Here is a 16467-nt window from a genome sequence, read left to right as displayed (position 1 = left end):
TTGATCAAAGTATGAACGACCTCTGGGGAGAGACCCTTCTCCTTCAGGACCTCGGTCTCAACAGCCAGGCCGTCAAAGCCAGCGACTGTAAAGCAGGATGGTATATCGGTCCTTGAGACAGGAGATCGTCTCGAAGAGGCAGACGCCACGGGGCGTCGACCGCCAGATTCACGAGGTCTGCGTACCAGGACCGGCGAGGCCAGTCCGGTGCCACAAGAATCACCGTGCTGCGTTCCGAGTGTAACCTGCGAAGGAACCTGGACAGCAACTGAATCGGTGGAAACGCGTACATCAGCCTGTACTGATGCCACGGGGCCACTAACGCGTCCGACGCGTCTGCCCGAGGGTCGCGCGTCCTTGCCACGAACCTTCTCACCTTGTTGTTGAGACGAGACGCGAACAGGTCCACATCTGGAAGACCCCACTTCGCGCACAACATCTGGAAGACAGCCGGGTGGAGAGACCATTCCCCCTGATCCAGGGTCTGGCGACTCAGATAGTCCGCCTGCCAGTTCTCCACCCCCGGAATGTGAACCGCCGTTATCGCTGGGACATGAGTCTCGGCCCAAGACAGAATGTCGGCCACTTCTCGAGCCGCTCGGGCACTCCTGGTGCCCCCTTGGTGGTTGATGTAGGCCACCGCCGTGGCATTGTCCGTCTGCACCCGAACCGGGCAGCCCTGCAGCCGGTCCGTCCAGCGATGAAGACAGAGACTTATCGCACGCAATTCCAGAATGTTGATCGGAAGGGAAGACTCCCCCTCCGACCAAGTTCCATGGGCGGACAGGACGCCCAGAACACCACCCCAGCCCGACAGGCTGGCATCCGTGGTGATCACCGTCCACGAGATAGGACGAAACGACTTGCCCCCGGACACCATCGGGGACTGGAGCCACCACAGAAGGTCTCTTCTGGTGCGATGACTCAACGAGATTTGAAGATCCAGAGATTGAGGTCTCCCGTCCCACATGGACAGGATCTCCGCTTGGAGACCCCGCGTGTGAAAAATGAAATGCCCTGGGCCCTCAATAATGCCAGAACCGGTGCAAGCACCTTGGTGAAGACCAGCGGAGCCGAGGCGAGACCAAAAGGCAACGCCACGAACTGGTAGTGATCCTCCGCAATGGCAAATCGAAGGTACCTCTGGTGACCCTCGAAAATGGGGATGTGAAGATACGCATCCTTCAAAATCGATGGAGGCCATGAATTCCCCCGGAACCAGGGCAGCCACCACCGACCGCAGGGATTCCATGCGGAACTTGCGAACCCGCACAGAGCGGTTCAGAGCCTTCAAGTCCAGAATTGGACGAACCTTGCCCTCCTTTCTGGGCACGGTGAACAGATTGGAATAAAACCCCCGAAATCTGTCCCGATGAGGCACCGGAACTACCACTCCCTGAGCCCTCAGGTCCCGCACCGCCAGGTGCAGGTCCCGTAAACGCTCTGGAGACAGTTGAAGATTTGAGGGAAAAAATCTACTCTCCGGCCGAGAGAGAAACTCGATCTTGTAACCAGATCGAACGATCTCCTGAACCCATCTGTCCCGCACGCGGGCCAACCAGGGCTGAAGAAAACCGAGCAAGCGTCCCCCCCACCCCAAAACTGGGTGAGGGCGCCCCTTCAGGCCGCACTGTTATGGGCTGCGGATCCGGATTGACCGGACTTCTGCTTTCCAGACCAGGGCTTCTTCTGAGAGCCTTGACCTTTGAACGGTTTGCCCTTGTAGTGCGACCGAAAGGCACGAAAGGACCCCTGAGGGGGCCGAAAATTAGCATGCTTCTTCCCAGAAGCCCCCTTAGCCTTGGGGAAATGGGGCAAGAGAGTGCTCTTACCTCCGGTGATCCCCTTAATCAACACATCCAAGGACTCCCCAAAAAGGCGAGACCCATCATAAGGCAGATTGGCTAAGGTCTTACGTGAAGACTGGTCCACCGACCAACATTTCAACCAAACCAGGCGGCGAGACAACACCGCCACGGTGACTGACACCCCCCCAGACAGACAGGTCCCCACATAAATACACTTACCTCACAGTGGCGTGGGGGACCCGCACAGGCGAACAAGCCGCTGCACATGAGGCAGGGAGAGTCGCATACAAGACGCACAGAATGGGGGTTAAGAAACCGCACAGCGTCCAGTGAGGTAGCCACCTCACCAATCATCCCTGCACCAAACAGGGATGGGTCGTTCACTGTGCCAGGAGCGTTACCTGGCTGAACGCTCGATGGCAGGCTGGGAAGCCACTGACCCACGACCTGCGACCAGGGGGATCAGCCCGAGACCCAGCCCGCATGATCCTCTTCATCCGAAGAACTCACTAAAGCTGACAAAAAGAACAGCTAAGTAAAGGTAGAGAGAAAACTCAAACAAAAAATCAAAAAAGGAGAAAGAGTCTGGGGCACAAAGCCCCAGCACAGAGAGAGCCAGCCACTCCTGACAAGCTAGACATTAAAACTGAGATATGGTTGCAGGAAGTAGGAGGGTATTGACTGAGGGGACCACCCCTTGAGGGTGGGATATGTTAAAAGCTTTAATGTTAACATATTCTGTTGCCTAGCTACTCCTTCGGAGCAAAGTCTAATACCCCATATGTGACGAATATGAAGAGGCGGCGACTGTCGGAGGACGTAAGAGAAAATAGGTTTATTGAGCACATAAGGACAAATGAACTGACTTTTTAAAATAAAATGATGCTATGGTAAAAAGATAACTAACACTGTAAAGATGACAGTAATAGCATATCAGACTTCGGCACCACGAGAATCGCTGAATGAACAGGTGACCAAGGAAGAGGCAAGAATCAGCTGGAGGGATGATGTTCAGTGTGGAGGAGTTGCACCTCAGATTCCAAAAAGCCGGCGCACAGGAAGTGACACACAGTCAGGCAGAAAATGACCTCACAAGAACTGCAGAAGGCTGTGGGGAAGCCACAATGCTCACATGAGGGAGGCTTGAACCATAAATAAAACAGTTGTCATGACAATGCGTTGTGGTCTTGCCGCTATTTGTCATGGCAACAGGGTCACACCTGGGGCTCTATGTGGGCTCTGGACCAGGGAAGAACTCCATGGCTAACTAACACCATATATTCCAGTCTGGTAAATGCCACAATACAGAACCCAATGCCCGAAGGACACAATGCAGGCTGGCCCCAAAATCTCCAGTCCAGGTACAGTCTTCAAAGCTAGGCTGAGTAAACAACGATCCAGATAGCTGCGATGCAGAGACCAGGTTAAACAGCAGTGTAGCAAGGAATCGTGTTTGAAGACAAAGGCAAAACTTACAAAGAGCAAATGCTAGCACACCAACAAAAAATGAGGCATGCTGGATAGGGTTTATTAGGAGGCTGGCTTCCATTTGCCATTTTCAGAACTTTTCGCAGGCGGCAGTATAATCAACTGTATCTAAAATCTGGGTCCTTCAATGGACAATATAGAAAACACCTTTATAGGCTCATGTGAACATATTGGTGATTAGAATAAAGTTGTACACATGGCAGATTTTTGGATCTATTATCCACCTTTCTCGGGGTCCTCAAGGTGCTCCTTCACAAATTCCACAGCATGGGCAACTTCTTCATCACTGCAGACATTCAACTGAAGGACTTTCATGCGATCACTTTGTAATTTTTCCAGCTCCTGAGCTCCTTCTCCATTCTTATCCTGGAAGTATTGCAGAAAAGTGCGTACTGACTAAAGTAATGTACATTGGTTACAATAAAATAAAACTATAACACAGAGAAAGATATTTGCATAAACCAGACACAATGGGATCAAAAACAGATGAATTATACAGATGAAAAGCGTGGCGGTTACCAATGTGTCTAATACATCTTATTCAATTTTCTTAATATGAATTTGTAAGAAGCCCACCACAACCCATATCAAATTTCAGCTTTCACCACTTTAAAGAAGAGCCATCATGACAATTTACATTTAATCGGCCCCATGTAGTAGTTTGTCTTATGTAGCCAAGTGATTCTACTTATGATTCCAACCTGCTCATCCCCTCCCCACGCAGCATATCCAACAATAGTTTGAAGACAAATCCATTATAACTGCAGCTTGTCTTGGCTCAGAGCACTTTCCTAAACAAGCTACGGCAAGAGGAATGCAGAGAGACAGGAGGCTGACACAACCCACTCTCCATCTGCATTCCTCTTGTTTCGGGAAAGTGCTCGGAGCCAAGACAAGCTGCATCAGATGGATCCATTTCCAATGGATATCTGTCTCTAGCAAATCTGTTGTTGAATTTGCCATGCAGGGAGGGGAGGGGGTCAGGTCGGACTTCAAAACTAGGCTTAGGAAGAACCTAACTTAATGGGACAAAGTACTACATGTATTTTGTCACATGGGAAGCAGAACAATGTAAAAATGTAATTATAGTTCTAAGCCAGTCAGAACAATGAGATACATTCTAATGGGCTGCTATAGGAAACTGTTCTTTACACGTTATTCTTGTCTTTTTAAAAAGGTATAAAACTTTTGGTGCAATACTCCCCTCCTTCTTCAGCACTGTCTTGTACAATTTTGCTCAATCCTTCACCTGCCGCTGCTCTTCCTGGTTGAATGACAGGGGCACACCCCCTGGGGCATGGGTGCTCAACCTGTGGCTCTCCAGCTGTTGCAGAACTACATATCCCATGAGGCATTGCAAGGCTGACAGGTAGTAGCATGACTTCCAAAGGCAGAGGCATGATGGGACTTGTAGTTCCGCAACAGCTGGAGAGCCACAGGTTGAGCACCCATGCCCTGGGGCATGCATGATCAGTGTAACCCCCTTTCTCATTATTAGCATTAGCCTCCTGTCTTCTGCTCACATCCTGCTGGTTCACTCTGGAAGCTGCACCCAGTTTCTACTAGCAGGAACATTTGGGAGACAAAAAGAAGGAATTGAACATTAGGCTGAATTAATTCTGCATGTTGGACGAGAAGCCAGGCCTTCTCGTCCAACATAAGTGCCTGATCTCACAAATGCGCTTCTGGAAGAATGGTCAAACATTCCCATAGACACACTCCTAAACCTTGTGGACAGCCTTCTCAGAAGAGTTGAAGCAGTTATAGCTGCAAAGGGTGGGCCAACTCAATATTGAACCCTACGGACTAAGACTGGGATGCCATTAAGGTTCATGTGCGTGTAAAGGCAGGTACCCAATACTTTTAACAATATAGTGTGTATATATATATATATATATAAATAAATAGGTTGTATATTTATTGCTTGGTTAATCTGAATCATGCAGTTAATTGCAAACCAATAACGAGTGGGGAAAACAAAAAGCGTGAAAAAGGTTAATCCAAATCTGTTTAGATATTTACAAGGCAGCTACTGATTAGCAGGCCAGCAGACAAAGCCTCATTTCTCTTTCACTGCTCCAGCAGTTTTCTGCTTCGACTGATCAAACGTTTACTGCTTTAGTTAATAGGATGAATAATTAAATGAACATACTATCAATTCAGGTAGTGGGTTGTTATGGGAGGACCAAAATCCAGTATATAAACACTTGCATAGAAGAAAATCAATCAACAACTCCAGACTTTTAAAGAGGGAACCCACACAGAACTTTGTATAAAAAAAAAAAGATTTTATATTATATATTTCCACTCTACATTTTTTTATGATTATCGCAAAACAAATATGCTACAATACTTCAATATACTAGTCCACAATTCAGCACATCTGTGGGGTTTGCATACATTTCATACAGTCAGAAAACTCACTGTAGCGGTAATGTAAATTTTTAGTTAGTTTTAGTTTAGAAAGAGGCCTAAAGGATGTGTATCTTAATTTTTTTATACTAATAAAATATAGAACATTTAAAGTAAAATGGGAGAAAACTTATTAATGTGGGAAGCATAGGGGTGAGGAGGAATTCAAGGCAATACCTTGTCTATTAGTAGATCCCCAGCCAGGATGGTATGCTACATCCATGGCTATGGCATCAATAAAGTACTCACCCCCTTTCGCAACTATGCTGGATAGGGTACACATCCGTTGAGGTGCTGTAGTATACGAGAATATACTTTTGAGCAATTAATTTTTAAGAGATTTTTTAAATGGGACCTTCCTAAAAATGATATTATTTTATTATAAAGTTTTATCTGGGTACTTTAAATGTCCATGGTTGTTATTTAGATTAGTAATGTACATACAAGTAAATATTATACATACATAATATATAACATTAGTCTCTCCATTTTCATTGTACATACTGTTACACATAGATGATGTGCAAGTGGCAACAAAACAATGGAAAACGATTAAATAAAAGTGGGTTTTTTGTTGTTATTGTATGATTAACACTACTTTTTGTTCTTTACTATCTGTTTAAGCCTCCTAGTCTAACTGATTTTGCCCAATTAGTGTCGGTTCACACTGGTGCGATGCGGGAACCCTGTGAATCCACTGTGGGTTTCCGCATCGCACCCAACTCGCAAGCAGTTCACACTGCCATATGCGAACAGCTGGGAATGTCAATACAAATATAATGACACCCCCAGATTAGTTCACATATCGCAGTGTAAACTGTCAATTCGGACAGGAATCGGATCGCATGCGATCCGATTCTGGTGCGGACCAAATAATGGGTCCTGCAAGACTTTTGTCCGAATGCGATGCAAATCCAGCCATACAATCTGTATGGCTGAATTCATATCACACGTGATTTGCAGAACAGTGTGAACCAGCACTTAACCACTCGGCAGCCAGCCCCCTACAGGCAAATTGACGTAGGGGTACGTTGCTCGCCCCCAAGCCGTAGGGGCGAGCGCGCACCGCTGGGGGCACGTTCCCGCCCCCGCTCGTTCCCTCCCTAGCCAGCACGTGTGACCGGCGGCTCCGATGTCCGCCGGCCACTCGCAATCTGCCTCAGGAAAGGGAGAAAGACAGACGGCTGATGTAAACACAGCTGTCTGTCATTCTCCCTGAAGTAATGACAGAGGCTATGCGATCCTGCTATGTAGGATCGTAGGTCTGTGATTACCTCACTAGCCATGCCCCCTAACAGTTAGAATCACGCCCCTAGGGACACATTTAACCCCTTGATCACCAATAACGTTAACCCCCTTCCCTGCCAATGTCATTTTTACAGTAACAGTGCATATTTATAGCACTAATTACTGTAGTAATGTCACTGGTACCCCCAAAAGTGACAAAAATGTCAGTCAGGGGTCCGATCTGTCTGCCACAATGTCGCAGTCCCGCAAAAAAAAAAAACAAAAAAAACGCAGATCGCCGCCATTACTAATAAAAAAAAAAAAAAAAAAAAACAATAAAAATTACATAATCTTTCCCGTAGTTAGTAAACGCAATAACTTTTGCGCAAACCAATCAAAATTACGCTTATTGCAATTTTTTTTACCAAAAATATGTAGCAGAAAACAAATTGGCCTAAAATTTTAACAATTTTGATTTTTTCATTTTTTTTTTTTAGAGAATTTCATATAAAAATTTTTTTTAAAATATTGTTATTTTTTCAAAATTGTCTCCCTTTTGTTGTTTATAGCGCAAAAAATAAAAATTGCACAGGTGATCAAATACCACCAAAAGAAAGCTCTGTTTGTGGGAAAAAAAAGTACGTCAATTTCATTTGGCTACAGCATTGCGCGACCGCGCAATTGTCCGTTAAAAAATCACACAGTGCCGAATCGCAAAATAGGGCCTGGTCCTTGAGCAGCAAATCCTCCGGGGCTTAAGTGGTTAAAGCCAGGCTACGGCTTAAGCAGGCTGAATGAAAAATAAACAGATTACTAGATCCACACAAATTAAGTGATTGGAGGAATGGGGGATCTACTATGGGGGTCCCCCATCTACTGATCAGTTGCTGCAGCTGCAGATGGAAAATGATTTCCAACATGTCCATTCAACAGAAGTCGATCAGCGGATGAACTTCTGTCTAGCAGGGACAGCCACACACTGATTGGAATTCGGCTGGTTCCTGCTGAACAGGCCAAATTTCAGTGTATAGCCAGCTTTTGAAATATTGTATACCTTAAAGCAAACCTGTCTAGAGGCAAAAAGAAAGCCCACACCCCTTTATTCTATACTAGGTACACACTAGTGCCTTATTTCTCTTTTAATGCTGGTGCCATCACTGCAAGATCCTGTGCAAGTAACTCTTCTTGAAAGCGAGTTTTCATGTTCCTTCACGCCAACGTAACGCAAATATGGGGCCTTCTGCTTCAAGGGGTTGTTCCGGGGTGATGCCTGTAGCTGCAGGCATCTCCCTGCTACCTTTTTCTGGAGTCGACGGTCAGCTTCCTTGTAATAGCAACCAATATTACAAGCAGCGGGAGGGGACTCCCCCCCCCCCCTCCCACCACCACTCCGCCTGCGTTTCCTGTACCACCGGGAGACCCGAGCAACCAGCCGGCATGTTCGCCAGTCTGCCAGAGACCCAAACAAAGGCGGAATTGGCTTTGATCGAGGCTTGGATCTAGTAACCCAGAAACGACGTCACAAAATCACGTCCGGTTTACTTGAATCCTAAAGGCGCCAGTTTTAAAAAATAGAAAGTATTCAAAAACATTCATTTTGGCATTTTGAATACTTTCAAGTGCAGAGGAGGGGTTTGGGGTCTTGTAGACCCCAAATCCCTCCATAAAGAGTACCGGTCACTGCCTATCACTGTCCCAAGGGATGTTTATATTCCTTGTGACAGCAATAAACGTGCTCAAAAAATTTAGGACAGTGTAAAAATAACAAAAAAAAATAAAAAAAAAAAAAAGGTAAAATAAAGAAAAAAAAAAAATTGAAAGCACCCCATCCCTCCATGTTCACGCGTACCGTAGATGGAAACAGTGTTCAAACGACACATGGGAGATCCTCACGATCGTTAGAGCGAGAGCAATAATTCTAGCACTAGAATCCTCTATACCTCTAAATTGGTAACCGCTAACATTTTTTAAAGTATTGCCTATGGAGAGTTTTAAGTACCATAGTTTGTCGCCATTCCATGAGTGTGCGAAATTTTAAAGCATGACATGTTAGGTAACTTATCTTTCACACTATACAAAAAAAATTGGGCTAACTTCACTTTTTTGTTTTTTTAACTCATGAAAGTGTATTTTTCCCCAAAAAATTGCGTTTGAAGGACTGCTGCGCAAATACAGTGTGAAATACAATATTGCAACGACCGCCATTTTATTCTCTAAGGTCTCTGCTAATTATATATATATGGATTTATTTATTGTTTGGGGGTTCTAAGTAATTTTCTAACAAAAAATAAAAATGTTACCTTGTAAGCAAGTTGTAAATAAGCATGTATGACAGTTTTCAGGCTTTGAGAATGCCTATTCAAGCAAGCACAGGGCATTACAATGGGGGCAGGGGAAGGGTCATGCATTTCCCCATGCCTAGATGTATTGAGATGTTAAACCCAGTGGTAATGTGGACTAGGGTGGTGGGCAATGACACTACTGATTAAACCACTAGATATTACCTAGTAACCTAGGGTTGGTAAGGTAGGTTTTCTTTAACGTGGACTTTTAATTAAAATTTAAACTTGCAATAATATTAATCCTTAAAAGGAAGCCTGGTTCCCATGTTCTTTGGCTAATAGTTATTACTGCAGAACTATCTCATGTTCTACTAATCATCAGTAAGATAAAAAGATTAAAAGATTACGTTGATGAAAGGAAAAAAAAGACTTTTAGTAACCCTTCAAAACAATGTAGGTTTAGTCCGTGCGTGAGTATGGGATAATACAGCTAAGACATTTAAGACATTTTTTCTAAAACAGACCGGTTCTGGTTATGTAGTTTTGGAAATTTCTGGCTTGTGATTCATAGTAAAGTAGCTAGCTATAAACCCTTACATATACCCAGTGAAGTGGTCAGCCTCTGCTGATACACAGGGATGAAACAAATCTCCCTACACAAGTTTTACATGTATCTGCTGTTTTCTGCTTGATGTATTCTTTAGAAAGTGAATATTGTGTTAGAATTTGTTCTTCCTGGTTCAGCTGTGGGAGTAGAGTCCTGGCATAAACTGTGTGTGAGATGATTGGAGGAAAGGCACACACCTCCCTCCCCCCCTCCACATAAGCAGAAGAATGAAGATATTTGCAGAGCTGTGCTGTTAATAGACCAGCTCTCTGCTAATCTATTTATAGCACCCACCCACACAAATTTTCAGCTGCTTTTATCTCCAGTGTCGGAGAACTTGTCAGAAGTTATCATGCTGACAACAGAGGAATGGAGCAGTAGAATATCACAGGACTTAGTGCTTTGGAGAGAGATAAGTAAAGACTACAGATATACAGTGGGGATTGAAAGTTTGGACACCCCAGGTAAAAATTTGTATTAATGTGCATAAAGAAGCCAAGGAAAGATGGAAAAATCTCCAAAAGGCATCAAATTACAGATTAGACATGCTTATAATATGTCAACAAAAGTTAGATTTTATTTCCATCATTGACACTTTCAAAATTACAGAAAACAAAAAAATGGCATCTGCAAAAGTTTGGGCACCCTGCAGAATTTATAGCATGCACTTCCCCCTTTGCAAGGCTGAGACCTGCCAGTGTCATGGATTGTTCTCAATCATCGTCTGGGAAGACCAGGTGATGTAAATCTCAAAGGTTTTAAATGCCCAGACTCATCTGACCTTGCCCCAACAATCAGCACCATGGGATCTTCTAAGCAGTTGTCTAGAAAACTGAAACTGAAAATAGTTGACGCTGAAAGCTGGAGATGCTATAAGAAGATAGCAAAGCGTTTTCAGATGTCAATATCCTCTGTTCGGAATGTAATTAAGAAATGGCAGTCATCAGGAACAGTGGAAGTTAAAGCAAGATCTGGAAGACCAAGAAAAATACCAGACAAAACAGCTTGCAGGATTGTGAGAAAAACAATTCAAAACCCACGTTTGACTGCACGATCCCTCCAGAAAGATCTGGCAGACACTGGAGTTGTGGTACACTATTCCACTATAAAGAGATACTTGTACAAATATGGTCTTCATGGAAGAGTCATCAGAAAAAAACCTCTTCTATGTCCTCACCACAAAAATCAGCGTTTAACTTTGCAAATGAACATATAGACAAGCCTGATGCATTTTGGAAACAAGTTCTGTGGACCGATGAGGTTAAAATTGAACTTTTTGGCCGGAAAGAGCAAAGGTACGTTTGGAGAAGAAGGGGCGGAGAATTTAATGAAAAGAACCTCTGTCCAACTGTTAAGCATGGGGGTGGATCAATCATGCTTTGGGGTTGTATTGCAGCCAGTGGCACAGGGAACATCTCACGAGTAGAAGGAAAAATGGATTCAATAACATTTCAGCAAATTTTGGATGGTAACTTGATGCCATCTGTGAAAAAGCTGAAGTTAAAGAGAGGATGGCTTCTACAAATGGATAATGATCCTAAACACACCTCGAAATCCACGGGGGATTACATCAAGAGGCATAAACTGAAGGTTTTGCCATGGCCTTCACAATCTGACCTCAACATAATTGAAAATCTATGGATAGACCTTAACCACTTGCCTACTGTGCACTTAAACCCCCTTCCCATCCAGGCCAATTTTCAGCTTTCAGCGCTCTCACACTTTGAATGACAATTGCGCGGTCATGCTACACTGTACCTATATGAAATTTTTATCATTTTTTTTTCACACAAATAGAGCTTTATTTTGGTGGTATTTAATCACCTCTGGGGTTTTTTATTTTTTACAAAAAAAAAGAAGAAAAAAAAAGAAGAAAAAAAAAAAGTTCTCTTATTTTCTGTGAGTAAATTTTGAAAATAAATAAATTTTTCTCCTTCACTGATGTGCGCTGATGAGGCGGCACTGATAGGCTGCACTGATGGGCACTGATGAGGTGGCACTTATGGGCACTGATGAGGAGGTACTAATATGCCGCACTGATAGGCGGCACTGATGAGCACTGAGAAGCGGCACTGATGAGCCCTGAGAGGTGGCACTGCTGGGCACTGAGAGGCGGCACTGACGGGCGGCACTGGCGGATGGCACTGATGAGCACTGATGGGCAGCACCATCAGTGCCCACACTCAGTGCCCATAGTGCTGCCAGTCAGTGCTCATCAGTGCCTAGATGAGCAGGCACTGATGGGCACTGACTGGCAGCACTATGGGCACTGATTGTGGGCACTGATGGGGGGCACTGAGGGTATGTTTTTTTTACCTTGTGTAATCAGGGCACTGGTGATCGGTGCCCTGATTACATTCTTCTGTGTCCCCGGCGCTGGGCAGCTCTCCCTCCTTCCTCACACTGCAGTCTCCGTATGAGGAAGGAGCGCTGGCGATGAGAGATGATCTCATATGTTTACATATGAGATCATCTCTCATTGAACGGTCCGATCATGTGGTGAATGGCCGCTGTGATTGGCCATTCACCACGATCTGTGATTGGCTGTGTCCAAGGGACACGGCCGACACAGATTTTCCCCGATGCGCGCTCGCGGGAGCGCGCGGGGAGACAAAATGTGAGTCCGCGCTGCAGCCGTATATAGGCTGTAGCGCGGATGGGAGGTAGTTAAAAGAGCAGTGCGTGACAGACAGCCCAGAAATATCAGAGAACTGGAAGACTTTTGTAAGAAAGAATGGGCAAAGATACAGTGGGTACGGAAAGTATTCAGACCCCCTTAAATTTTTCACTCTTTGTTATATTGCAGCCATTTGCTAAAATCATTTAGGTTCATTCTTCTTCCTCATGAATGTACACATAGCACCCCATACTGACAGAAAAACACAGAATTGTTGACATTATTGCAGATTTATTAAAAAAAAAAAACTGAAATATCACATGGTCCTAAGTATTCAGACCCTTTGCTCAGTATTTAGTAGAAGCCCCCTTTTGATCTAATACAGCCAGGAGTCTTTTTGGGAAAGATGCAACAAGTCTTTCACACCTGGATTTGGGGATCCTCTGCCATTCCTCCTTGCAGATCCTCTCCAGTTCTGTCAGGTTGGATGGTAAACAGCCATTTTTAGGTCTCTCCAGAGATGCTCAATTGGGTTTAAGTCAGGGCTCTGGCTGGGCCATTCAAGAACCCTCACGGAGTTGTTGTAAAGCCACTCCTTCGTTATTTTAGCTGTGTGCTTAGGGTCATTGTCTTGATGGAAGGTAAACCTTCGGCCCAGTCTGAGGTCCAGAGCACTCTGGAGAAGGTTTTGTCCAGGATATCCCTGTACTTGGCCGCATTCATCTTTCCCTCGATTGCAACCAGTCGTCCTGTCCCTGCAGCTGAAAAACACCCCCACAGCATGATGCTGCCACCACCATGCTTCACTGTTGGGACTGTATTGGACAGGTGATGAGCAGTGCCTGGTTTTCTCCACACATACCGCTTAGAATTAGGGCCAAAAAGTTCTATTTTGGTTTCATCAGACCAGAGAATCGTATTTCTCACCATCTTGGAGTCCTTCAGGTGTTTTTTTAGCAAACTCCATGCGGGCTTTCATGTGTCTTACACTGAGGAGAGGCTTCCGTCGGGCCACTCTGCCATAAAGCCCCGACTGGTGGAGGGCTGCAGTGATGGTTGACTTTCTACAACTTTCTCCCATCTCCTGACTGCATCTCTGGAGCTCAGCCACAGTGATCTTTGGGTTCTTCTTTACCTCTCTCACCAAGGCTCTTCTCCCCCGATAGCTCAGTTTGGCCGGACGGCCAGCTCTAGGAAGGGTTCTGGTCGTCCCAAACGTCTTCCATTTGAGGATTATGGAGGCCACTGTGCTCTTAGGAACCTTAAGTGAAGCAGAAATATTTTTGTAACCTTGGCCAGATCTGTGCCTTGCCACAGTTCTGTCTCTGAGCTCTTCAAGTAGTTCCTTTGACCTCATGATTCTCATTACTCTGACATGCATTGTGATCTGGAAGGTCTTATATAGACAGGTGTGTGGCTTTCCTAATCAAGTCCAATCAGTATAATCAAACACAGCTGGACTCAAATGAAGGTGTAGAACCATCTCAAGGATGATCAGAAGAAATGGAAAGCACCTGAGTTAAATATATGAGTGTCACAGCAAAGGGTCTGAATACTTAGGACCATGTGATATTTCAGTTTTTCTTTTTTAATAAATCTGCAACAATGTCAACAATTCTGTGTTTTTCTGTCAGTATGGGGTGCTATGTGTACATTCATGAGGAAGAAGAATGAACCTAAATGATTTTAGCAAATGGCTGCAATATAACAAAGAGTGATAAATTTAAGGGGGTCTGAATACTTTCCGTACCCACTGTACCTCAAACAAGAATTGAAAGACTCTTGGCTGGCTACAAAAAGCGTTTACAAGCTGTGATACTTGCCAAAGAGGGCAGTACAAGATATTAACTGCAGGGTGCCCAAACTTTTGCAGACGCCATTTTTTTGTTTTCTGTTATTTTGAAAGTGTAAATGATGGAAATAAAATCTAACTTTTGTTGACATATTATAAGAATCAAAAATAGGCCTATAGTTAATGAAACAGTAATGGTATCAACTTCCAGATGCTAGACTATATCAAAAAGGGGAAAAGAGGGGTAAGAGAGACCTCAGACTCCCCAGATAGGAGGTGCTCAATGGGACAGGGAATTGGGAAATGGGAAATTGGTTCTGGATTTAGGATACCAAGATATGTTAGTTACAAATCAACATCAAAAATAGATAAAATAGTTTTTATTCCATAAAAAAGTTAATCACATAGACAAAACAATATATACAAGACAAACAAATAAAGTCAATATACAGGCAGATTGACTCAAGTGCATTTAACATAGTTGAAACTGTGGAATGTAGATGATATATTTCCACAGTAGATTCTCTACATGTTTCGCAGACTATGCCGCTTCTTCAGGAGAAACAATAAAGGATAAAAACCGATTCTATAAAAATAGAACAAGCATTGAATGAGTCATAATAAAGACAACAGAAAAATATAATTATTAGGACAGTGGGCATATAGATGCCCATAATACAGTGGGGAGTGTAAACTTTACCTGCGGTCACCATGGGGCGGGATAGACCAATGGGGGTGGCAGGATCACAAAACAGGGTCTCACCGGCGGATATGGGAGACCTTAACAAGTATATGAAAAAATATACAAAAATTGATAAATATAATAGAACTCTGAGTTGGGGGGGGGGGAAAGGGGAAAGGGGGAAGGGGAAGGAAGGATGACAGGGATGGGAGGGGAAGAAACCAACAAACAGAGAATGAAAAGGGATAGGGAATAAGGTACATAAACCACTCATGTTCAGAAAAAATAATAATCACCTTTCAAAAACGTTCATGTAGATACAACCATACGGAGAGAGTGTGAGGATACAGCATCAAAAAAATGTCATAAAAATTGGTTACAAATTCCAAAAGAGGTCAAATCAGGAGAATGACCGAAGGGAAGAAAGAGAAGGGGGGGAATGCCCCTTGGAAAAAAACAGATAGGGATAAATCCTGTATCTGCTCTAGACCTGGGCCTGATGGCAGCGTCGGCATCTTTTGCACCATGCGGAGAGGAGATTTGCGAGACAGAATTCCAGGTAACAGTCACGGACCTAGTCCATGTTACATCTATCCCTATTTTGGTTGGACATTTCATTTACACTACGGTTATATCTTCCCTCTTTAGGATCTTTTCCTTTCCGTGTATGATATGCTTTGGCTGATTACTACCATATACCGATGGAACAACATATGGATATAAAGAGTGCCCAGGTCTAGAGCAGATACAGGATTTATCCCTATCTGTTTTTTTCCAAGGGACATTCCCCCCCCTTCTTTCTTCCCTTCGGTCATTCTCCTGAATTGACCTCTTTTGGAATTTGTAACCAATTTTTATGACATTTTTTTGATGCTGTATCCTCACACTCTCTCCGTATGGTTGTATCTACATGAACGTTTTTGAAAGGTGATTATTTTTTCTGAACATGAGTGGTTTATGTACCTTATTCCCTATCCCTTTTCATCCTCTGTTTGTTGGTTTCTTCCCCTCCCATCCCTGTCATCCTTCCTTCCCCTTCCCCCTTCCCCCCCCCCCCCCCCCCCACTCAGAGTTCTATTATATTTATCAATTTTTGTATATTTTTTCATATACTTGTTAAGGTCTCCCATATCCGCCGGTGAGACCCTGTTTTGTGATCCTGCCACCCCCATTGGTCTATCCCGCCCCATGGTGACCGCAGGTAAAGTTTACACTCCCCACTGTATTATGGGCATCTATATGCCCACTGTCCTAATAATTATATTTTTCTGTTGTCTTTATTATGACTCATTCAATGCTTGTTCTATTTTTATAGAATCAGTTTTTATCCTTTATTGTTTCTCCTGAAGAAACGGCATAGTCCGCGAAACATGTAGAGAATCTACTGTGGAAATATATCATCTACATTCCACAGTTTCAACTATGTTAAATGCACTTCAGTCAATCTACCTGTATATTGACTTTATTTGTTTGTCTTGTATATATTGTTTTGTCTATGTGATTAACTTTTTTATGGAATAAAAAACCTAAGTTACTTACCGGTGACGGTATT

At 43.9% G+C, this 16467-nt stretch overlaps 1 protein-coding gene across 1 annotated transcript in view; it reads right to left on the bottom strand.

Moving 5' to 3' along the window:
* The window catches only part of LOC309551376 (D-beta-hydroxybutyrate dehydrogenase, mitochondrial-like), an 80164-nt gene that overhangs the window by 21530 nt on the left and 42167 nt on the right, over nucleotides 1–16467 (bottom strand). The window contains exon 3 of the mRNA XM_082251949.1: nucleotides 3521–3662. Within this exon, the coding sequence (XP_082108075.1) occupies nucleotides 3521–3662 (142 nt within the window). The remainder of the gene's footprint in view (nucleotides 1–3520; nucleotides 3663–16467) is intronic.

The sequence above is a fragment of the Pelophylax lessonae genome (genome assembly GCF_965119305.1).
Source record: "Pelophylax lessonae genome assembly, chromosome: 3".
NCBI classification, from domain to species: Eukaryota; Metazoa; Chordata; class Amphibia; order Anura; family Ranidae; genus Pelophylax; species Pelophylax lessonae.
This window is presented reverse-complemented; position numbering and strand designations above follow the sequence as displayed.